At 52.8% G+C, this 22917-nt stretch overlaps 1 protein-coding gene across 1 annotated transcript; it reads right to left on the bottom strand.

Annotated features, from left to right (window-relative positions):
• Positions 1-1622: 1622 nt before the first annotated feature.
• On the bottom strand, positions 1623-22849 carry PITPNA (phosphatidylinositol transfer protein alpha). Its single transcript, XM_061604738.1, has 12 exons — positions 22740-22849; positions 19466-19496; positions 13232-13377; positions 11974-12065; positions 8813-8820; positions 7464-7538; positions 6555-6638; positions 5561-5638; positions 5072-5182; positions 4182-4304; positions 3827-3896; positions 1623-3375 (listed from the first exon to the last, which is right to left on the bottom strand). The coding sequence occupies exons 1-11, from the start codon at positions 22757-22759 to the stop codon at positions 3849-3851; spliced, it is 816 nt and encodes a 271-aa protein (XP_061460722.1). The 5' UTR covers positions 22760-22849; the 3' UTR covers positions 1623-3375; positions 3827-3848.
• Between the last annotated feature and the right edge of the window lie 68 nt (positions 22850-22917).

The raw sequence follows: 22917 nt of genomic DNA, 5'->3' as shown, positions 1-22917 counted from the left end.
TTTTCCACATCAAATAAGGCCCCCCTTTGAAAGCTTTGCTTTATCAAAACACAATTGCTGCGAGTGATGCTAAGGCTGCAATCCTATGCTATTAGCTGGGAGTAAGTCCCACTGAGCACAACAGGCCTTTGATATACATGTAATCAAATAAATAAATAAAAATAATGTAAAGGGTTGCACTATAAAACCCTGATTTGTCCCTTGCTGGAGTGGAAGTGACAGGCATGGGGGGTGGGTATGAGAGTACCTTAGAGGAAACCAGAAGTCTCATATAGGGACCAGACAGCAATCACTCGGATTTTATATATGAATCTATGGTTGCCCCACCAGAAAAGGGCAGAGGGATGCACAAGAGCAAATGTGTGACAATGGGGCACATGCCAAATTCCTAAGAGTATGTGCAGTACATCCCTTCTGCAGTTAGGAAGACACCAGAGGCTCCTGGCTGGCCTCTGGGCACCTGCAGGCCAGGATTGGCTTCTCCCTTCGTCAATTTCTTCAGCTCCAGGCTAGTCACAGCTGCTCCCGTTGCTGGAGCTGTTCAAAAGATGGGGAGTAACGCCACAACCCCCAACTCTCACCAACTGTACTCAAATCATGGTCAGCACTGTAGCCTTCTAACACAGCAGCTCAGGGGCCCTTCACAACTAGTAAGTGGGACAAGCACACACACCCCAAAAAGCCCAACAATTTAAGCCCTGCTCTGCCATCTTTAGCAGGATCTCTCTGTCTCCTTTCTCCCTTATTACTTTGCGGGCTGCTTTCCATCCCTGATTTAATGAGGAGCCACTGACACTTGCTGCCACACATCCTAAAAGATGTAAGGGGTGGGGGAGATGAGGAACACCAAAAATAAGAAGCCAGACTCCAGGATGCGCTGTCTATGATTTTATTAGATTTGTTTCCAATATGCCTGTATTGGAAGATTAGGAGACCAAAAAAAGGCAGAAACTCACATTAAAGAAACAATGAGATAATCTAATCGATTCTACAAAGTGTGTATGCCATAAAAAGGAATAGCACTAGGAACCAATCAAAACTAGGCAGGGGCTCCCTGCAGGGGCCAGTGGGGGATGAGCCCAGAAAGACAAGGGCATGCGCTGGTGGTGGGGAGGGGCTTCTCTCCCCCCACTGGGGCTCGAGTTGGAAAGCCAAGCAAGCCAACCCAGGCAGGAACTGCACAGAGCATTTCAGCTCAGCACCCAAACCCACTCTCCTCCCCCCAAAGCCAAGAGGGTTGGGGTTCTGGATGATGAAGTCAAATGCAACAATGCACTCACAGCGCCCTCTCTGTTCCTACCACCAGAGTCCTGGCATGAGCTGGGATGGGAGTGGGGAGGGAGAAAACTCAAAAGATGTTCAGGGATGGGGGGGGACCTCTGGGAAAACTCAAAACACAAAGAGTGGAACAAAGGACACAGACTGGAGGTTTTCTTCATTTTCCTCACTCTTACTGCTAAGCAGGAAAGCTTTATGTTTTAATGAGAGCTTTCACCTTCATACCACAATCTTTTTTTATTCTCTCCCCCACCCTTTAAAATGTCACCATCTGTTTCCATAGAGATGTGGTGTCACCAGCTAGAAAGCCTCTCAGCTAAACAAATCTTTAAGCAGGAGGAGTGATAAGAACAGCCATGAAAACAATTAACAATTGAAGCACAAGAATCCTCTTACATTTCATTAAAAAAAAAAAAGGTTCGGTGTTTTAATTCCCAAATCTCAGTGTTTTACAGTACAGGAAGATTAGCCAGGGGCCTCCTTGCCCTGGAGGGGAGGCATGCGAGAGTACCCAACATATTTCTGGTCCCAAAGGACTTTGCCTCGACTGCTGAGGTCCTCTCTCTCTCTCTGAGACAAACAAGGATCCAATGCATTTCATTTCTTGTCTGACAAGATTGTTAAAACCCACCAACCCAAAAAGCAAAGAAACCCTCTCATGTCACCACAAGAGGGCATCTGCCAAGAGAGTGCCACCAGCATAGATCAAGTTTGCTTATTGCACTTGGACATCAATAAGGCAAAAAATGGACAAAACGGAGTAAGAAGGATAAACTGCCTCCTCCCAAAGCAAAGCTGCAAATCTTCACCCTGCTTATCTCCCTCCTTCCTTCCTTCCCTATATATCTAGCGAAAGCCACAGCTTCAGACACAGAGCTTGCTTTGCAGGGAGACAGGGAGGAGATCAGGTTGCAGAAGCTGCTGTACCAAGACATGGCCCTAGCTCTACTCGTACCAGCACCTGAGTGAAGCCAGCAGTGTTTGTTCAACTCTATCCTGCTCATTTGATTGTCTAAAGCAGATACCAGCCCACAGGCAAGTGGGCTTTAGATTCACCTCACCTCAACAGATAGGCAATTTCTCCAGCAGCAAAGAGCTCAGTCAGCTTTTGGTCATGCCCTGCCACTCCTGACAACAAAGGGAGACAGGCAAACCCCTCTACAAAGTCACTGCAGGTCTTACTGCCCAGGACAAACACACAACACCAGCAGCACCTCAGCATGATTCAACTAAAGAACTGAATTCTGCCTGTGCTGTTTTTTTTGTGATCAGATAAAAGGCCATACCATTTATTAATTGTAGTGAAGGACAAGACAGTGGATTCCCACAACGGTTTTCTTAACAGGCCTGCTCTCTCTCTCAATTCCAAAGCAGCAATACTGATCTAGAGAACTACACTGAAAGGACCTCACAGCAGGCAGAATGTGGGGCAAGGCGCACAGACTCCTGGTGCATATCGAGGCCAGCGTGAGCAACAAGACCTGCCCACTCCTGGGCACCAGGAGCCCTGCCCGTCACTAGGTTATTGTTCAGGGAGCAAAAAAGTTGGCCTGACACCCTCCCAAACAGCATTCATTGCCCTCTAACACTGAGTTCCCCTCTCCACAGATTGACAAAGAAAGGTGAAGGAACAAAAGCAGCATTTTATCCCAGTGGTTGAAAGGGGATGGGGTATACATACATACATATATATATATATATATATACGTATATATATATATATATATATATACATACATACACACACAGACACACACACATGAAATCTAAATCACCATGTCACAAGACTATTTCAGCTAAAACGGTCACTTGGAAATGAAAGAGAGCCACATGGGGATCGCGCTGAACACTGTCTGGGGAAGGGGGCAAAGTCACGGATGCAGCCGTCCGAAAGGAGCCACCTCCTGCCCAGGGGCCAAGGCCAGAGTGCTCAGGACCGAAGGACTGTCTCTTTGCTCACGATATTAAGGGCAACTAGAGTTAGCTAGGGGAGATTGGAAGTCGCCTGCTGACTGGATACAGGAGGACTTGATCCAGAGATGGTCCGTTGGTCAAGAGGGTGGAGTTCCTGGGCCTTCCTGCTGGCTGTTTTGCAAACTTAGGGGGGAGAGAGAGAGAGAGAGATGGGTTACTTCAGCGGCTTGAAAAAGATGTTCCAAGTGGGAGGCTACACAGGGCATAACTGGAGACACTAGCAGTTGAGTTTTGTAAATGCTCCTGGTCATTTTTAAGGAGAGGGACTACAGAGCGCCTCTTCTGTCTGGGATAACAACCCATGGTTTCAACAGTGAGCACGCTACTGTGGAATCAGAGAGAACCACCTTATTCCAGGACCTTCGCAGAGACTGCCCCCACCCCAATGCCAACCCCCCCTGCAGTCTAGCCCACAAAGAATATCTGCATCAAAAACTGATTGCAGCTGGTGTTAATGTTTTTCCTGAACTAATTCTGAATCTATAACAACCCTCACAGGAAGCATCTTATAGCATCCCTTCTTTTTTAACCTTTGAAGGGAACCCTGAAGCTGCAATGCTCCCTGGGGACATACCGTGCAACGGGAGGAATCCACACTAGTCATCTGCAGCTGACGTTCCTTTCAATGGATCCTTCTCTCTCATCTGCAGCAGGAAACAGGGTTTTTTTTCCTTTTCTTTTTTGGTCTTTTGCAGAATCAGGCCAAGGAACAGTACAACCAGCTTCTTGCTTCCAACCAGTCAGATCTCAAGAAATGAGAGACTGCCACATCCTACCCAACAGGCAGAAAGCCCACAGAGCGAGAAACACCCCCCCCCTTGCCTGGGCACACACGGGCATGGGAAACAGAGTTGCCAGCCACTTCTCTGCCCTCCAGACCATAGCCATTGGGGACAAGAGCCTCAGCAGTCCAAGCCCCTCACACTAACCTCATCCAGCTGCCTCTTTGTCTCATCCTCCATCCTGCGAATGTCCTCCATTGTCAGGTCAACCCATTTATCAAGCCAACAAAACAGCTGCCGGTGGAAATTCGTAAAAAGCCTCCTCTCTTGCTGCAAGAGAAGGGACAGCAGCTCAAAACACCAGTCTAAGAGGCATCCACAACCAGTTCATGATGGGTTAAGCACAGCCAAGGCACGCCTCCCCTCTTCCCCAAAAGGGAATGTATCAAAACTGCTTGCTGCCAGAAGTCCATTTCAATATTCTTGGCTTCCATCTGTGACAAACTATTCTGAGCTCTGGCAGGCTAGCACGAGAGTAGGAGAGGTCTCATTTATAACCCAGGTGCGCAGGCAGTCCCAGGAATACCACTGGCCCAGCAGAGTGCACAGAACCACGCTGCCAGTGATCTCACTGCGCACAGAAGCCCTTCTGAGCACTCTGCCTAACTCAGAAGTCCTCTGCTCAGTCATGATGCCCTCAACCCTTCAGATGCTGGCATATGTGAACTCTGGCCAACTGTGGGGGAGAGCTGTGTGCGCTCGCTGAAGACAGGGGAAAAACTATCTGGATGTAAATGGGAACTGTATGTTCAGACAGGGCTGGCCACTCTACCTTTGTAGGTGCCTGCTCTCACTACAGAGGGCAACACAAGAGTGCTTCATCTCCCTGTCAGCAGTCAGTGTACGGCTGCTCCAGCTCCAGAAGGAGAAGGCAGGACACTGGGCAAAGCCACAAGCCCAAATGATGAACGGGAAGTTCCCTCAGCCAGCCCAGGTTTAAAAAGGGCTTGGAGAAGGCAGCAGGATGCAGGGGGGAGCACCTCATCTGCCTTTCCCAACTAAGTACGCTTGTCCTTGCAGGAAGATCCACCACTCACCTTCTGTATAAAGTTTTCCACTTTGTTTTGCAGCCCCCACCACTTGAACTTGACCGTTACGAGCTTGTAGGCGCACATGTACGGGCAGTCCGACTGCATGCCCAGTTCCTTCTGAGACACAAGAGGCACTTTTTCAGAAGGGAGCCCAAGACAGCCCCATTGGTCCCCGACCCAAACTCTTCCTCTGCTCGTTCACAGTTTATACTTCCAGCAACTCAGTGGAGCCACCCAAAGCCCAGCAACAGGCCCAGGATACCTGGTGTGGTGGGAAGTAAGAGCTGTGAGCCAGGGTGCCCCAGCTGAAGTCTCAACTCAGAGCAGGTCTCTTAGAAGGGCAGTCCTGAGCCACCTTACTCGAAGCTAGGAAGCACTCAGCATCTACAGAGCACTCTCCTCCACAGACAGTGGCCGTTCTGTCCAGCACCTAGCCCAGCCCTGGAATGACACTGTTGCCCATGTACCAGTAGGCAGAAAGGACACCATCCACACCTTCCAGTTGGGCCCCAGAGGGCCACGCCCTGTTTTGACCGATTTAAACTTTGCTGGGTCTTCTTCTGGCTTGTAATCCTGCAACAGATAAAATGGGGGGGGGAGGGGAGAGAGAGATGGTTACAGCAAACGAAGCCCACCCCGGCCTAGCAAGATTCCTCCCCAGATGGTTACAAAGCAACCACCTTTGCCTCCTGAAATCACCTAGAAAGCCCCAGGGGAGCTCAGGGGCAAGGCAGCCCAGTCCCAGCTGAAGGCTCCATTTCTCTCCCTTCTGCTGCAGCAACAGGGACAGCAACGGCTCAGAGGCAGGACAGCAACGGCTGTCTTGCTGCTGCCTCCATTAGGGAAAGGAGGAATTAAGCCCCGCTTCCCCTGCAGGATGCAACAGCTGGGCTGGCTTGAGCTCTCAACCCACCGCCCCTCTGGTGAGGGAGATGGCCTTCCTCTTATCTCGCCATTTAAGGTGTGGCACTGCCAAACAGAACAGCCTCTCTGCCATGTTCAAGCCCCAACAACAGAACTGATGTTTCTGCTCGGATTTAAGGTCCTGTCCCAGAGCTTGCAAGTAAAAAAAGGAATATTTAGCTCTCCTAGAAGCCTTCCCCAAAACCCCACAACGAAGACAAGTCTAGGTGTCTTCTGTTGTTAAGCCAAGGATGAAGCAAGCCCCCCCCCCCAGGCTCCTGCTGGGAGGAAGGATGGGATATGAATCTAGTAACAATAATAATAATAACAACAACAACAACAATAATTTACAAGTGGCATTGTTGCAAAGCCCCGGGGGAAACTCAAGGTCCCATCCAGGCAGACAAATCTAAAGTGGTTATTTGTGGCACCGCCCAGGGCCCAGTCCTTCCAACTGGAAACAGCCTTCATCGAGGCAGCTGCGTTCCTCCAGCCAAGCACATCACCCACCCCTCCTCCCCCCCCAGGAGGGCTCCCTGCTCCTGAGCACCCTCCCCGGGATAGCTCTCGTGCCCTGCTGCCATACCTTGGAAAGCACCTGGCTCCGGTCTGCGATGTCTATATAGATGGCTTCCACATTCTTCCATTCATTGGGGTCCAGTTTGTGAACCTGGAGACAGCACAGAGAAGCAGGGTTCGCTTGATGTTAAGGTGCCCCCCAAGTTTTAATAGGTTTATTTAAATAAGATTTCTACCCCACCCCTTCAGCCGGGGGGTGGGCTCTAGGCAGCAAATAGTAAACAGGAATACAACAGTTAAATCTAAAAACATGTAGAAACCAGCTCCTATCAAAACAGGATTAATTCGGTTCTTATGAATCAGCAGAATATTTTATAACAGGTTGTCTCCAACGAAGTAGACCCATTGCAGTTGATGGACCTAAGTGAGCCATGTGCCTTTATTTCAAGGGATCTTCTTCGAGGAGGACTAATCTTCTTTGTTTTTATAAGCTCTTATTATTATCCTGTGTTTGGAGGGTTAGGGCATGTCATCTTGCAATACTCTCGAGAAGCGTGTGCCAGTCTGATGCGTCACCAGGGGACAACATCTTGCTAAGCGCTCACACGAGGCTTTCAGGCCCATTCACATGGGTGGCCGGCCACGTTCTTGCCGCCCTGCGGTGTGTGTAGGTGGAGGACTCTGCCTGCTCTCAGTGCCATCCGGCCAGCACTGGACGTGGGGTCCTTGGCAGTATCACTGCCCCACCCCATGCCACCGGTCCACCTCCTCTCCAGCTGCCCCTGCAGAGTGGGAGAAGGAGCAAGCATCCTCACAGGGTGGCTGCCAGAAGAGTCACCATAAGGATCAGAAGGGCTCCACGCACATTTGGTTACAGAACAAGCTTCTAAAATAAACACTCTGCAGAGAAATCCCTTTGGTGCCCACCTAGGAGAACCAAGAGCCAGCCTCTGCGATTCCTGCCCAGGGCACTTACGTTCTCCTGCATGCCAATGTCTGCTTTGTGCCAGGTCTCAATTTTGATTAAAAAGTCATCTTTCATGTATTCATTCTGCCAAAGAGAGAAGAGAGTTACCTGCTGGGAACTAGGAAGTGCAAGCAGCAACACACATTGGAAGTAACCTTGTTTTTCTCTTCCCCTGTTGGTTTCCCCCAGTCTCAAAGCTGAGAAGCAAGAATCTGCCTTTTTTTCCTGTTTATGAAGCTGGGTCAAGCACCACGTATGATGACAGTGCATACTCACTCTCTCACACACACAGGCTCGGCTCACATCATAACTACAGTGCTGTTTCAGGCCCTTAGAAGCATTTTGAGAAAATCAGTCTTGGGTTGTTTGGCTGATTCCTTAGAGCAGCCTTTCCCAACCAGTGTGCCTCCAGATGTTGTTGGACCACAACTCCCATCAGCCTCAGACAGCATTGCCAATGGTCAGGAAAGATGGGGATTGTGGTCCAACAACATCTGGAGCCACACTGGTTGGGAAAGGCTGCCTTAGAGACTCTGCACCAGTGAACTTGCACATTCTTATTTGTCCCCAAAGTGGGAACAGAGCTATTCTAAAGATGCCATCGTCCTCCTCCAACTGAGACAGCCTCTGGAACCCTCAAAGGAACACCTGAAGCTGCCATCTGGCCCAGGGCAACGGGCGGCACAGGCTCTCCAAGGTCACAGCCTTGGGAGACACGCGTTACTCGGCCATCCCACAGACTCAGCCAGTGGACCCTGCCTGGAAGCCATCACCAGGGCAGTGACCACTGGCACTCCAGAACTGGCTGCCATATTCCCTTAGGACACATACCAATTCTGTGAGACTAGTATGCTCCGGACACAAAGTCCAGCAGCCAGGATGGGGCCACCAGCAGCGCCCTCGGCTGAGCACCAGGGAAAGGGCCAAAGGAACCAGGACTGGGAGAGTCTAAAAGCGCCGGCTGGAAGAAGGCTAGGAGGGCGGACTGTGTGGGGTTGGAGGTTTTGGAACGACCCTGACTTTCCCCCCAATTAACTGAGGAGGAAAAACTGCTAAATCAGCCGTAGTTCCCCCTTGGCAGTTGGGGGTGCAAACAGTTAAAAGTACCTAATGCCAAGTTTGCCCCAAAGCAACAACGGTGGCTTATAGGAAGCGAGTCAGATCCTTGGTTCATCTCGCTCCATACTGCCCACACTGACTGGCAGCCCTACCCAGAGATGAACTTGGTACCATCTGCAAGCAAAGCAGGTACTCCATACCACTGAGCTCCCCAAACCCTGGCTGATTGTGGGGTGTCCCAGCAGGCTCAGAGCTCACTCACACACCCTCTTCCAAAAAGGGGACAAATTAATACTTACTGTAATAACTGTGCTCCAAAAATCGATACATGAAAAGAAAAAAACACAGTTTTAATGAGAGGAAGAATTCAGAGATGAAGTGGTAACTCTGTCCCCCGTCCCGATGGCGCAGCGGCAGCAACCAGGCACCATCAAGTCTGAGGAAGCAGCAGCTGAAAGCGGACTCCTTTGCATACGGCCAAACAGCTGCATGGGGGGGGCAGGGAGAATCGCTTGCCACCTCTTTAAAACACACACACGGAGGAATCCCTCTCGCTACCCCTCCAATTCGCCCCTAGAGCATGCTTGGCTTCTCTCCAGCCCCCGTTTTTCAAAGGTGGCCCCAAGTCTACTACTCTGCTTAAAGACCCGGAGCCTGTGGGAGGGCAAGTCCCACAAAGGGAGAAGCTTTCTCGGTAGACAGCTGCTGGCAGGCAAGTCTCTCTAGAGGGAGCTCCCCTAAACAGAGGCAGACCACTGGGGTCCACCTAGCCTAGTTTCACCCACACAGACTGGCAGCTGCTCTCCAGGGTTTCAGACCTCCAAGCTGTCAGGGGAATGCCTGAGGCAATCCCCAACTCGAGCCTTGCACAAAATGAGCAGGCGTGAGAGAGCCATTCCCTCCCAGGGGGCCGGAACAGCTGTCTCTCCCACCATCTCTGCTGGCGGGCTGAGGCTGGTGGGCACCTCAAGGGCCATGGGTCCCCATCCCTCCTCCAGCAGACGTGTGCGCCACAAGGGGACTGGATGCACGTGGGAGATGTCGCTAGCCCCAGCGGCTCCGTGGGACAAGCTACATTCATGGCTGAGTTTATGCACGGAGCAGGAGCACCGCCATTCAGAATTATGCCACAAGCAGAACCTTAGAAGCGTGTGCTTGCTTCGGCTGCAAGCAGCTTCCTCTGAAGGAAGAAGGGTCCCTCCCAGCCATGGGTGCTGATCTGCAAGAGAACTAACCATCCTGTGTGATGGGAGCAGCTCAGAGGAGCCCTGAGTTAACGCTCTGCCCCTGTTTGCTTCCCGGGGCAATTCTGCTAGATGAAAAGATGGAATAAGTTTGGTCAGGTGACTGCTTGCAAATGAGGCCATTCTCTCTCCAGCTCTGCAAAGGGGAGGAAAGGCTGCCTCACAGGCCACAGCAGCTCTTCTCATTCCACCATGTGGTAACCAGAACCAGCACTCCAACTCTGCCCCTCACTGCCAGGAACCAGACGCTTCTGATAGCATGGCTCCATTATTCATGAGCCAAGCCATGGCGGATCTTGTGACAGCCACAGAGCCCGCACCAGGCACCTCTGTTATTTCCATTCTGAAAATGAGGAGCTGAAGGTTGCAGGACAGAAGCCAAGGTTTCAACACAATGCGTCAGATTGCTGCTCAAAGGGTGGCTCCTTTTGTGGGATCTGTGGCACCTGTTAAAAAGGAGGCACCAGGAACAAGCCACATACTGGGCGGCTGCTCTGGGGGGGGGGCGCTATCCTGCAAGTTTCCAGGCAGGAACACCTGGGAAGGTACAGTGACAAGTCAGGATGACTTTCCCTTTGACACACGGCCCCAGAGCATGCTGGGAGTATCATGCCCAGCTTAATACAAGGAAGGGATACCTGGGGGGGAGGAGCCCAAGCACCACGGCCCAACTCCCCAGAGCCGGGGGTGTGTGTCTCCCAGGGGCTCTCCCTTGCCTGTTTTGCCAAGAAATGCGGGAGGGCCCTGCAAAAATAAATCTCAGCTTCCGTTCCTGAATAACAGCCCCACTCGGAAGCTCGGCCGGGCCCTAGATTTCGCCCCACCACCTGCGAAGGTGGAGGAGAGTTCGCCAGCTGTCAGGAGAGAGAAGAAGCCGCCCAGACAAAGTCTCCTCCTGCAGCCCCACCTGGTGTGTTAAGGCAAGACCCCTCCCCAGAGGCATTTCCCCCTCCAAAATTAGGTTGCCTCCAAGCCCAGCTTGCCACATTCCAGTGCTGGGAGAGCAGCAGGCTCCAGCCATGGCCCTGCAGTGGCAGCAACAGGCGTCTTTTCCCCAGGGAGGCCCAAGATGGATCCGAAGGGCAAGGCCTGCTGGGGCCATCATCCATTTTGCCTGGTCGGCCCCTGGAAAATTGGGGTGAAGGTAGCCGGGAGCAGGGAGTGGCTCCTGCCTCTCTCATGCACGTGAGCGACAACTGCCACTCCTGCCCCAATTATAGGAGCAGCGCCATGACACCACCCTCCTCTCCCCACGGAAAACACCAGTTGTGGCTAACGTGGCTGGCCTGGAAAGCAGAAGAGGGAGGCAAAGGACTGCAGCTGTGCCGACTGATGTGCCAGCCAGCCAGCTACAGAGCTGAGCAAAAAGGGGTGCCAGTTTAGCTACGTGGGAAGCCAATAATGGCCCTGTGGCATTCAGGTGTGAGAGTGCCCATAGCCCACCCTCCCGGGCCAAGCCGGGCAGCAGTGACATGCACGCCAGGACACCCTGGCCAGGCCCCAATCCCACCCTGGCACGGATCCCTTCTAAGGCAAAGTGTTAATGCGATAAGCCAGACACAAGCTTGCGCTTCTTCCCAAGACAGCTGCCCAGCACTCCAGGGCCTGGCGGCTCTGTGCTCCACAAGGGCTGCCAAGACAGATGTTCCCCAGCCCTGGGCCAGGGAGCAGGCAGCTGCTCTAGAGCCCCCGCCCCACCCCAGGCAGGCAGACAGACACCCACAATGCAGAGGCAACGGGAGCTTCGTAAGCCCTGCCACACTCAAGGTGCCTCCCTTCCTGATAGCCAGAAATGCTCACCCTGAGCTAAAAGGTGAGAGCAGGCAGGTGCAGCATCCAGAATACAGGCCCATGACACGCAGTGCCAACAGAGCAAGGAGAGCCACGATGTTCCTGGCCGGCTGCTAAGCCCAGGTGAGCACAACAGACACATTGCTGTGGTTTATATAAGGAAGCAGAGCTGATATCTCCCTACAGAATCACCACAGGCCTGGAACACCAGCAGGTCTTGGAGAAAGTGAGGGAGCTCATCTCAGCTGCATCATCCCAGCCAGATCACACAGGAGAGAAAGAGGCATAAGCTGCGTCTCACAAGCATTGCTGAACATCAGTGGGAAAGATCTCCAGAACCGGCCGGTGCCAGATGCTGCTGCTAAACAGACGAAAGACACACAGAGGACAAGGCTCTGTTTGCAAAACTCCCCGCCTGTACTCACCAGTCCGGCAGAAAGGATACGCGTTCCACGCTTTCTCATGGATGTTTAAGGCTCCCTCAGGGGCCAGCATTTTCACAAAGGGAGGGACTTTGCTGCAGGAAAGGAGCAACAACAGACAGCGGCCTTGTAGCGGCATCTCACACGCAGAGCACAGCTCAAAAGGCAAGCTTGCAACAGACACCCCCCAGCACAAGAGAGCCCAGGAGCCATTTAAACTTCAGATCTTTCTAATGGCAGCTGTGACAGCTGGCAAATGAGTGTAAAATGCCCCCCCACCCACAAAATGCCCACAACACAAAGGGTTAACCAACCCCCAGAATGGGACCCCAAGTGGAGAAGAGCTCCTGTGCTTGCAGAAAGAGACAACTCCCTTGAAACACGCCTCCAGCCTGGCCTGAAGGACCGAGCCAGAGAAGCCACAAAGACCTCTCAGCCAGCTCTCTGGCCCAGGACCAGCCAGAGGTGAAGCCAAAAGGCTATCCGTAGAAAAACTGCTTCACAAAGGGGCCAGGGGGTACCCCTTTCCCACAGGCTCCCCACATTCTCCTCCCACCTCACACGCACCAATGGCTCCTTCTCTATCTCTCCCAACCCCAATTGATAAGAAATATCTGTATACTGCTATTCATAAAAAAAACAAAGCGTTTTACAATAATCTTACATATATACAATAAAAAACATGTAAAATGGTTAAAGATCAACTAACTATTACTGGAATATTTTTTCTCTGTAGGTCAAACCAGAAGGCACCTGCTGAATCTCTATTGGCAGAGCATTCCACAGAACTGGGCCAGTGGCACTAAAGGCTCAATGACTTGTTGCTGTTGAATGAGCCTCGCCAACTCAGCGTATGACCAACAGCATTCCTGCAGATTTGCTCAGCACCAGGCCAGAATGGCTCCACCTGGAACTTCACAAGTGCCCGGCCTTGGCTGTCTCTGACAGGGACTGCTGGCTCAAGCCAGGCATCTGGACTTCCCCAGAACAGACCTCAGGAGCCAAGCTCAAAGCCTTCCCCCTCCCCGCCCACGGGAGCTGGCCACGTGGCAGGCAGTGAAGCAGGAAGGGAACCGCTGCTCCCACACCAGCAGCAATAAGCGCAAACTGCAGCCCAAAGAGGCATCTCAGGCTGAACAAACGTCCCAACTGCAAGGGTGGTGGAGCGGTCAACCGGCAGACGCGTCGCTGCCCTTGCAGGCGCACCCAGGTGGGCTCCCAGGCAGCTCAGCTCTGCCCTCTGCCCTCGCTTGCCACGTACCTCTGCAAGTGGTAGATTTTGTGGGTGTACTGGCCCCGCTCCCCGTCGCGCTCGTAGGGCTCATTCACCAGGACTTCCACCCCTTCGCCGCCACCGGTCTCATTCTTGCTGGCTTCCGCCACGGAGTACAGCTGCCCCACCTGGTACTGAAGCGAGAGGCAGAGCACAACACTGTTATGGCAGAATCAGCAAGCCGGCATGCTGGCCGGTCAGGAGGGAGCTGCCTCATACCCGCCTGACCCAAGAAAGGAACGGAGCAAACAATGTGCAAGGCGGCAAGCACTGGAAAATGTCCCCCTGCCACCAGCCAGGGGAGAGCAGCGTTCTTCAACCCTGGGATCCCCAGATGCTACAACTGGTGGGCTACAACTCCCACACCCCTGACCGCTGGCTGGGGCTGATGGGAGCTGTGGTTCAAAAGCACCTGGGAGGCCCTGGCTGCAACCCAGTGCTGTAGGCTTGGGAGGGGGAGCTTTAGCCTTCCGGATGCTGCTGAACTACAACTCCCATCAGCCCCAACGAGCATGGCCAATGGCCAGGGACTACACATCTGCTGGGGACAAACCTGGGCTAGGTGGGTCAACAGTCTGACTTGGGATAAGGCAGCTTCCTACGTTCCTGATCACTTTCTCCCTGGAGGGGAAGATCTGCAGGGTGCAGACGGCGGCCTTCTCATCCTCCTGACCAAATCGGATCTGCGAAGGGCCAGGGGGATCCTTGCCCAACGGGAAGCAGCCTTAAAATGGGTCAGACCGGTGGTCCATCCCAGCCCAGTATTGTCCACACTGACCGGCAGCAGCCTTTGAGGGTCTCAAGGAGAGAGAGAGACCTTCCCCATCGCCTGCCACCAGACCCTTTTCCACAGGAGATGTTGCCTGGGACTGAACCAGGACGGTTGGCATTCAAGCATGAGCTGCAGTCCTGTCCATCTAACAGTCTCCATGTGCTGCCAGAACGTCAAAGTCACTGAGTCCCCACTCAGTGGGGATCACACAGGCTTAGGACGCCCAAGGCCTGCTCACCAGAATACTTGGTACACTGGCTAGTCCAGCCCTCAAAAGAGCTCCGTAGCCCCAAGCACCACCCTGGAAAAGATCAGGTCAGTAAGAGGACACAACAGCTCCCTCGGGTGCTTGTGGGGCCCCAGTCCAGCACTCTGACCTCTACACCGCACTAGCTCTTTAGGCCCCATAGCCAAGACCAGATCCCAGCACACGCACGTGCGCACACAGCACAAGAGTTGTGAAAAACCATTAATGGATGGCTGGGTACCCACCGCAGCCGAGTAGCAGGAAGAGAAAGCGGCCGGGATTTGCAGAGTGGCTTTTCTGGGGGGGGGGGGAGAGGAGAGAGTGAGTCTCCAGGATGGGGTCCCCTGGGGACACCAAATAATGTGCCATCAGCATTGACGCATTCTTCATTCGCTCTCTTCTCTCCTCTACAGGTTAGAGTTCAAGCACTAAACGGATCAGGCTGCCATCTTCCCCCCTTAACCTCCCCTGTTATTTCTGATCCCCTAATTCCATTGGAACAAGGAAGCAGGCACAGAGAAACTGGTGTGTTAAATGAGACCAGATCCCAGGGGAATCCGCTGAGAAAGTGCCCAAGAGGCCTCCTTCCCAGCAAGGAGGGTGGGCTGTCTGCCCCTGACGGAAGCAGGTGACGCAGTCGCTCCGCTCGCTGCTCTTTAGGGCCTGGTGGTAGGTGACCTTGGGCTGGGCTGGGCTGGGCTCTGCTGCAGGCGGCACACATTCTAGTGTGGACGGGCCACAGAGGCCCTGCAGTGCCAGACTGGGCTCCATGCCCTGGGGGTGAGGCAGGGGCAGAGACAGAACCCCTTGGGGAAAAGCATTCCCCTTCCATCCACCACCCATCCAGGCGCCTCAGGAGCAGCATTCAACAGGGAAATGCAGACTCTCCATCTCTCGCAAGCAGGAGTTTGGAAGGGGGGGTTGGCAGCACAGAGTGGGCACAAATGATGGCACCATGTTAGAAGTAGCAGCTGGGAACACGCCCACGTATCCTGCTGAAGCCCATCCAGCAATTGTGATGGGGGGGGGGAGATCCAGGCCTTAAAAGGAAACCCCTCTGGATGTTAAGCCTAACTCTTCTGGCTTGAGTTTCACAACCACCAAAGGTTTTTCTGTTGCACCTCTTGCACCCACCCATGCAGAGCGCTATACCCCAGGCCTGAGAATTAGAATACATGATGCAAAAATAATTAAAAAGGCAACACATTTGGTTTAATTTGCCTAAGCTGCATTATTGCAGGGGAGGGGGTTTAATACCCCTCCATTGTTTTCCTTCAGGGGATGTTGAGGGGTTGGTAGTTCAAGAGAGAGTGCAGCCGACCACTGGCTCCCTCCGGGCAGTTCAAGCTCCAGAATGCCTCCCTCCTCGGGCTCCCGCCCAGCCGGCCTGGGGTCACCGTCTGCAGGGTCTTGCGACTGCAGCTGGCACTCTAAGCCTGCGCTTGCCAAGCCTTTCCAATCTATTTAATTGAAACTGGGCACCAGCGTGCCTTGGTCCATTTGTGCTTTGGGAGCAGCCAAACATGACCAAAACCACAGAGAGGAGAGATGGCCTCAAAGGGAGTTTCCTGCGGGGGAGACCGGATCGGCAGCAGATCTCAGTCAGGCCCCTTTGGGGAGACAGAAAGCCACAGGGCAGAAGTGAGGCAGCCTCAGGAGCAGCAGGAAGCTTCCCAGGCTTGCCCAGAAGTGCCGAGTGGCAAAGGAGCCAGAAGGCAACCCCATGCCCCCCCCCCGTGACCGGGAATGCAAACTCTGGGAAAGAGGAGCCCGGCCCTTCTTTGCTCCAGTTCCAACAGGGCAGTGCCAGAGACTCGGGTCCCCTGCTGGCTGAGAGGCCAAGGCAGCCCAGCCAGGACTTGTACAGACTTTCTCCAAGGAGGAGCCGCCCTCAGGACTGGCCAGGGGGCCCATGAGCAACAACATCTGCTTAGCATGGAGAGAAAGACCTCTTCCGAGGGGCCCAGCGTGCTTCACATATATTATCCCAGTTATCTTCCTAACAACCTTGTAGGGTTGGCCAGTATTACTGTCTAAATATTCCACTTGGAGAACCAAAGCTGAAAGCACGAGTCACTTGTCCAAAAGTCAATCAAGCGAGATCGCAGGCACAGCAGCAGTGAACGAGGGATGTCAATACTCAGTCGTTTACGCTCTTAACCCTAAAAACAGCAGCGTCTCGTAGCACATTAAGCACTAACAGATTTAGTATTACCGTGAAAGCTCTTTCTGGACATCAGACACTCTTTGCTGTCTTCACACCCAACTACCTAACCATCCACAACCCAGGCAGGGGCACCAGCCAGCCCTACTCCATGCAGGCAGCCGCAGGTGGATTCAGCAGGCGAAGCAAGAGCTTGAGAATCCAAGGCTACAGCATCAGGAAGCCAGGGTAAGCCCCGTCCAGTCCAGAGGCTGGAGGAAAGGGCAGCATCCAAACAGCAGGCCTGGAACATTTTGCCGTTCCCCCCAGCTGGGTCTCCAACCACAGAACGTGGCTGGTGTGGACCCCACTGGGTTGTCAGGCGGCTGTGGTCCATCCTCCAATCTCCTGGACCTGCCATCACTGTCCCAATCCACAGGGAGCCATCAGGAGGCGGTGAGCACCTGGCAGGCAAAAGCCGCTCCCAGGTGACAGCCACGGGGCCCGGAGGTGCCTCAGGCCGGCGGAGGGATCTTTGTTCTAGGGACTTCTGGGGAAGTATCCAAGCCACAACAGCGGTCGGCTGTGTCCACCCTTTCCCCCATGTCAGTACCCGGCCCTCTGACTGACTTTTGGCTGCACCCTGCTTCCTCCTTACTCGCCAGTAGACCCTGCCACCATCATTCTTCACTGCCACCTGGAAGAAGCACCAGCGGGAGACAGCCGGCTTCTAAACCCTTGCCGCACCTTGGCCCAAGACACAGTCTTGCCTCAAAGGTTCAGGAAGTCACTGAATGCAGACGGCAGCTTCGCTTTTTCACTCTTAGAGACAAAATGGGTAAGTCCATTTTCCATTTTTGGGAACTAGCATCTGCTGGGGAAAGAGGGGGGCAAGCTTTTAGATTTCACAGAACTCATAGCATTAGCAGTCGAAGGCACAATCAGGAAGTCTCCAGCCCTTCCGCAGCAAAGGACAGAGGAAGGAGAGGTGCGCAGTCTGGGGCTAATCCTTGATCCATCTCTGTCACTGGAGGCCCAAACGACCTCTGTGGCCAGGAGTGCTTTTTACCAGCTGTGACTGGTTCTCCAGCTGCGACCATTCCTGGACCGAGACGGCCTGACCACAGCAGTCCATGCACTGGTAACCTCAAGGCTTGATTACTGTAACGCACTTTGGATGGGGCTGCCCTTGTATCTGGTCTGGAAGCTGCAACTACTGCAGAATACAGCACCCAGACTACTCACAGGAGCAGATTACCGGCAACATGTCACTCCACTGCTGACAGAGCAGTCCTACTTGCCAACTCACTACCAGGCCAAGTTTGAGGTACTGTGTTAATTCACAAACATCTAAATAACTTATTTATTTATTTATTATTTTATTTATACCCCGCCCTTCCTTCCAGCAGGAGCCCAGGGTGGCAAACAGAAACACTAAAAACACTTTAAAACATCATAAAAAGACCTTAAAATACATTAAAACAAAACGTTAAAAACATTTAAAAACATCTTTTAAAAAAAGGGTCAAAGACATATTAAAAGGCATATTGAAACCAATTCCAACACAGACACAGACTGGGATAGGTCTCAACTTAAAAGGCTTGTTGGAAGAGGAAAGTCTTCAAAAGGAGCCGAAAAGACAGCAGAGATGGCGCTAACTTGGGCCCAAAGTACCTTTAGGGCGTCCAATTCCTTATGCTCCATCTCAGTCACTGAGATCCTCTGATCAGACACTTTTAGTGGTTTCCCACACAGCCCCTGAGGTTCGGCTGGGCTTCACTAGGGACTGAGCCTTTTGAGTGTCAGACCCTGCCCTGTGGAACTCCCTCCCAGTAGAGGTTCGGCAGGAACCATCCCTCTCTTTTGAAAACTGTGTCATTTAGACAGACCTTTGCAATTTAATTTTTCTCTTTTTAACCAATCTGCACTTACTGTTGTTTTAATGGTTTTTTTATGGTTGCCTTTTGCTCATTTTTATATGTTGTATTCTGCCTTGATATATTCTTATGAAAGCATGGATGATAAATAGGTAAACAGACAAACAAATGCACAGAGAAAACACACAGCCCAACAGAGCTTCAGTGACTACACATTGCACCAATCGTACTCAAAACTGTGCACATGCACACCCAGCTGCTGTATCCTTTCCCCCCAGTTGGGAGACAAGCAGCATGGGCAGGTGGAGCAGGAAGGAAGGCCAAGCAGCCTCTTCCCCAGTGCTGTGCTCAAGCCTGGAGCCTCCTCAACAGCTGCATTTCATTAGAAAATTTGGGGAGGGGAGTTGCATGCCCTTTTGGAAGTTCACTGTAGACACATAGGAATGTCCTCAGTGTGGGCTTGTCACTCCTCTAGAGCAAGGGAAGTAATCAACTGGGCATTTCAAAGAAGGCATCTCTCTTCTGGGGATGTTTCAGCCGTGGAGTAAAAGCCCCTTGCAGGTAGGCAGGCAAGGTGGAAGTTAGGCTGCATCATGCCACACACACTAATCTGGTTGCAAATGCAGGAGAATTGCTTAGTCAGCAGCTTGTTCCTAATAACTCAAATAGTCTCCAAAAAAAAGAAGAGGGCAGCCAGCCAGCAGATCCCAGGAGCCCGAATAGACCTTGCAGGCCAACTTCGCCACACAGAATGGAGGCCAAGTTTGGAGCAGAAAGACCTGGGTATGCAGAAGAACCTGCCACATGCTTGAGAACTGTGCATGCTCCAGCAACACATGCGAGAAGCACATTACAGGGCATGCAGATGATGGGAGACGGGGCTGGCACCTTACAGGAAAGTCCCAAGAATTCGTCCAATGACAGCCAAAACCACATGCAGAACTGGCAACAAGTTCCCCTCCACGTCCCTACCCCCCACCCCCTTTCTGCATGCAACAAAGTGGACCCCACGAAAACACAGGAAGGCTAATCTTTAAGTAACCACAACACACTTCAGCCCTTCTCCTTCATGGGTATTTCGAGGGGGAGGTCATTGGGCACCATCTTTCCTGAGCTTTTGCATTGGCCACAAATTTAAACAAAGTCTTGAAAAGGAAGTAGCAGAATGAGGAAAGACACTTACCTCCTCCACAGACACAGGCAAAACAACGCGGCTGCAAGAGAACAGGGGGAAAAAAGGAAGGTCACTAAGGTCCGGTAACCAGGACCACTTAAACAGAAGCAGCAGCCGCCGTTCACAGTCCCACAGTTGGAAGCCCATGGGTGGGGGTTCTGGCTGAGCTAGGGCTGCCCTCCTTCCCCACCACTACCACGCGACCTTCATCTTTGTGGCCTGAGGCAGCTCATTCAAGGTTTTACCAGAGCAAACCTCATCTGTTCTGATAAAGCACATTCCTTCACAGGATCCTAAAAGGAACAGCCATGGATCGTTTCCCAGGCGATTTCAAAGATGGTGCATGGAGAAAGGCCACATAGGATTTCTAAGTGATTACTCTGGCAGGACACAGAGAAAGGTGGTGCAGAAGGGAGTGGCATAAACAGAAAAACTGGCACGCAAGGCAGACTCTGTCCAAGTCCCATCAAACAACTTCCAGAACAGAAACCCCATCCAAACCCCCAAATGGTGTTTAAAACACACACAGACAGACATTAACATCAGAATAAAAATGTTCACTTTATCTAACGTGCTGCTGCTGATGGCATCGCCAAGCAGCCACCACCTGAACCTATGGGTACTAAAACAAAGACAGGTTTCTTTACAAATACATCATTAATCTCCTTACTGGGGGTACTTAAACATTTGGCAAAGCTCTTGATGTTTTGCAAGCCCAACTGATGGATTCCAGAAAAGTAAAGGTATGATGGAAGCGAATGACTCCATCTGGGGAAGGGCTCAAGGCATGTAACCACTCAGAGGTCTTTCCATTCAAGCAGCGTATAAAGTCTGAAAAATAAAGTGGCAGACTTTCCCCAGCAATTCAGTACACGTCCGGAAGCATCCCTGACAGAGGCTGCCCCTCTTCCTCGAGAGACATTGGACTCCAGCTCCCGGCAGCCACCATGACCAGTGGAGGAGGGGTGCTAACATCTGGAGGCCACAGATGTCCCCTACCCATGCTCAAGAGACCCCTCTGCGCAAGATAGTTTATCGGGGAGAGCCCACAATGAACCATCAGGAGCCACAGGCCAAGGACCACCTGGGGGTGCCCTCCCCCACCCCCAAGCTCACTGTCCCAGTGGGAGTAAACTCCATTGTTTACATTATGCAAAGACATCCTAAGAGGAAACGTCAAAGCCAGGAGAAAAGTCACCTGGAAGTGTCTGTGTGGAACCCTGCAAGTGAGTGGATTTCCTGCACGTGATGTGCACAAGAAGCACAGCAAAGCAAAAAGATGCCTTGTTTTGTTCTCCATCACTGGTCAGAGCCGGAAATATATTTCCAGTCCTGGCATCAAATGCAGGAGCCTGTACCAAAACATTTAGATCCCAGCCACATGCAGGTACTGGGAAAAGTGTTTAAAAAAGTTTTTCCAGCCCTCTAATTCCCAGCCTGCTCTTTCTAGCTTGCAATAACAAAGTGACAAAAAGACAGCAAAAGAACATTTGGAACAAAACAAAACATTAAATGATCAGCCAGAAAAACTCCTAATAAGGAGATGAATTCTTCTGAAGCTAGGAAGCATGTCTAGATTTGCAAACGGGCCTACAAGAAACAATCAGCAATTTCATACAGGAGAGTCTCAGTTCATTGTCAAGCAAACCATCAAAATATATTACGTGGAAAAGTCTTGTCTGGAAGAAGCAAACTGTAGCCGACTGTCATTTGATGGGCACGTCTAGGAATCCACAAAAACCACCTTAGTTACCAAAATGCTTTCTTTCAAAGATCTATAACGGAGCATGATCAGGATATGCTTTCATAATTGAGAAGACTTTGGAACCAAACACAGTCACTAAAGGCTCGTTTTTCATATGGCCAAGGCTGAGGATTGGTCCAGACTTTTAAGAAAAGCTGCTACAGGCACAGCCTGCGAGGTCTTCTACACTTTGGACAATGTACCAAATAAGCTCCTCAAGTCTAAAACTACTTTTGGGAAGTTCAGCAGCCTTTCAAAAGAACAGCCTGGCTGAAGGAAGGGGAACGCAGCACTGTGACTCATCCGATTAGGATTCGGAAAAGGGGAGGGGGATGAACTACGAGAGGTGCCTCCCCCTCCCTCCATTCCACACTGTGGATTCACAAGGCTGCAGACTCAAGAGTGATGCACGTTTAACTCTGGACAGGTCAAGGAAGGAGCAGCTGCTGCTCCCCACAAGGATCCTGGTGTCTTTTAGAGAGGCCCTTGTCAGTATCTGACGGCTGTGGCCGTGTTTGGAAGTCCGTGGTGAGATAGCAAGGGCGGCCTCGTGAGCGCCGGAGGATGCCAGGGCTCTTTGGCGGTCCTGCTCATCTCCCGGGTGCCAGCTCCGGGGCTTGGCAAATCCCAGCATGCTTGCTCCGCTCCGGAGAGGCACCGCCACGGTTCCCAGCAAGGCAGGACCTTCCAGGACAGGATCTGGGTCATGAAGGAGAACCAGGAGCAGCAGCGGTGGCGACACTGCATGGGCCCCAGGAGCCAGGGCTGTATTATGTGGAATAAGAACAATAGGTTGACTTTATGTGCAGGATCAAAGGACCCCCACCCGCCCCCACCCACCCACCCACTGGACACTAAGGGAAATGTAACCTCCCTGTGCGCTCCGCCCCCACCATCACCCCCTTTGCCCTGTCAGGACGAGGCCGTGGAGCTTCCAAGCAAGAAGCGCCAGGAAGCCAAAGGCTCTTTTTAAAAAGGGGACGCAAGGAAGGGGCGGGGGAGAGGCGAGGGTCCAGAAGAAGACTGGGGCAGAGGAGGAGGGGAAGGGGGCGCACCCCGTTTCTCCTGCTCATCTCCCTCCTAAGACGGCTGGCGCCCGCCTCCCCCTCCCTCCCTCCGCGCTCCTGCTGTGGAAGGAGATCCTTGCGGGGCAGCAGCGGCGAGAGATGAAAAGGTGCACCGCGAGGAAAGGGAAGTCGCGGCGGGAGGGAGAAGGAAAGAAATGCGGATTCCCAGCCCCGGCAGGGAGAGGGAGAAAGACTCCCCGTCCCGGGAGGACGGATGACCTTCACCGCCCGCATCCCTCCTTCCTCCCCCCTCTTCAGAACCGCATCTCACCGGACGGGGGGGCGAGGAGGGGGAGGGAGCCCTCTCCCCCCTCCCCTCCCCGTCCGACCAAAGAGCGGCGTAGGGCGAGGGGTGTCGCCTGCGGAACTCCCTGCGACGGCCTCGCTGAAGCCCTCCCCTCAGGCGGAGCCCCCCCCCGGTGTCTGTGTCGGGGGGCGAGAGAGAGAGTCCCCCTCCCCGGAGGCCACTCACTATTCTTTGACGAGCACCATGACCGGCGAGCGGCGGCGTCAGAGGAGGAGAGGCACCACAGCGCCGGCTCCGGCTCTTCCTCCGTCGCCTCCCTCCCTCCCTCCCTCCGCCGTCTCCCTCCCTCCGCCGTCTCCCTCCCTCCCTCTCTGGGCACAAGCCGGGGGGAGGGGAGGAGTGA

Source organism: Rhineura floridana, chromosome 21, assembly GCF_030035675.1.
Source record: "Rhineura floridana isolate rRhiFlo1 chromosome 21, rRhiFlo1.hap2, whole genome shotgun sequence".
NCBI classification, from domain to species: Eukaryota; Metazoa; Chordata; class Lepidosauria; order Squamata; family Rhineuridae; genus Rhineura; species Rhineura floridana.
The sequence above is the reverse complement of the archived record's forward strand: the minus strand, read 5'-3'. Positions and strand labels throughout refer to the sequence as shown.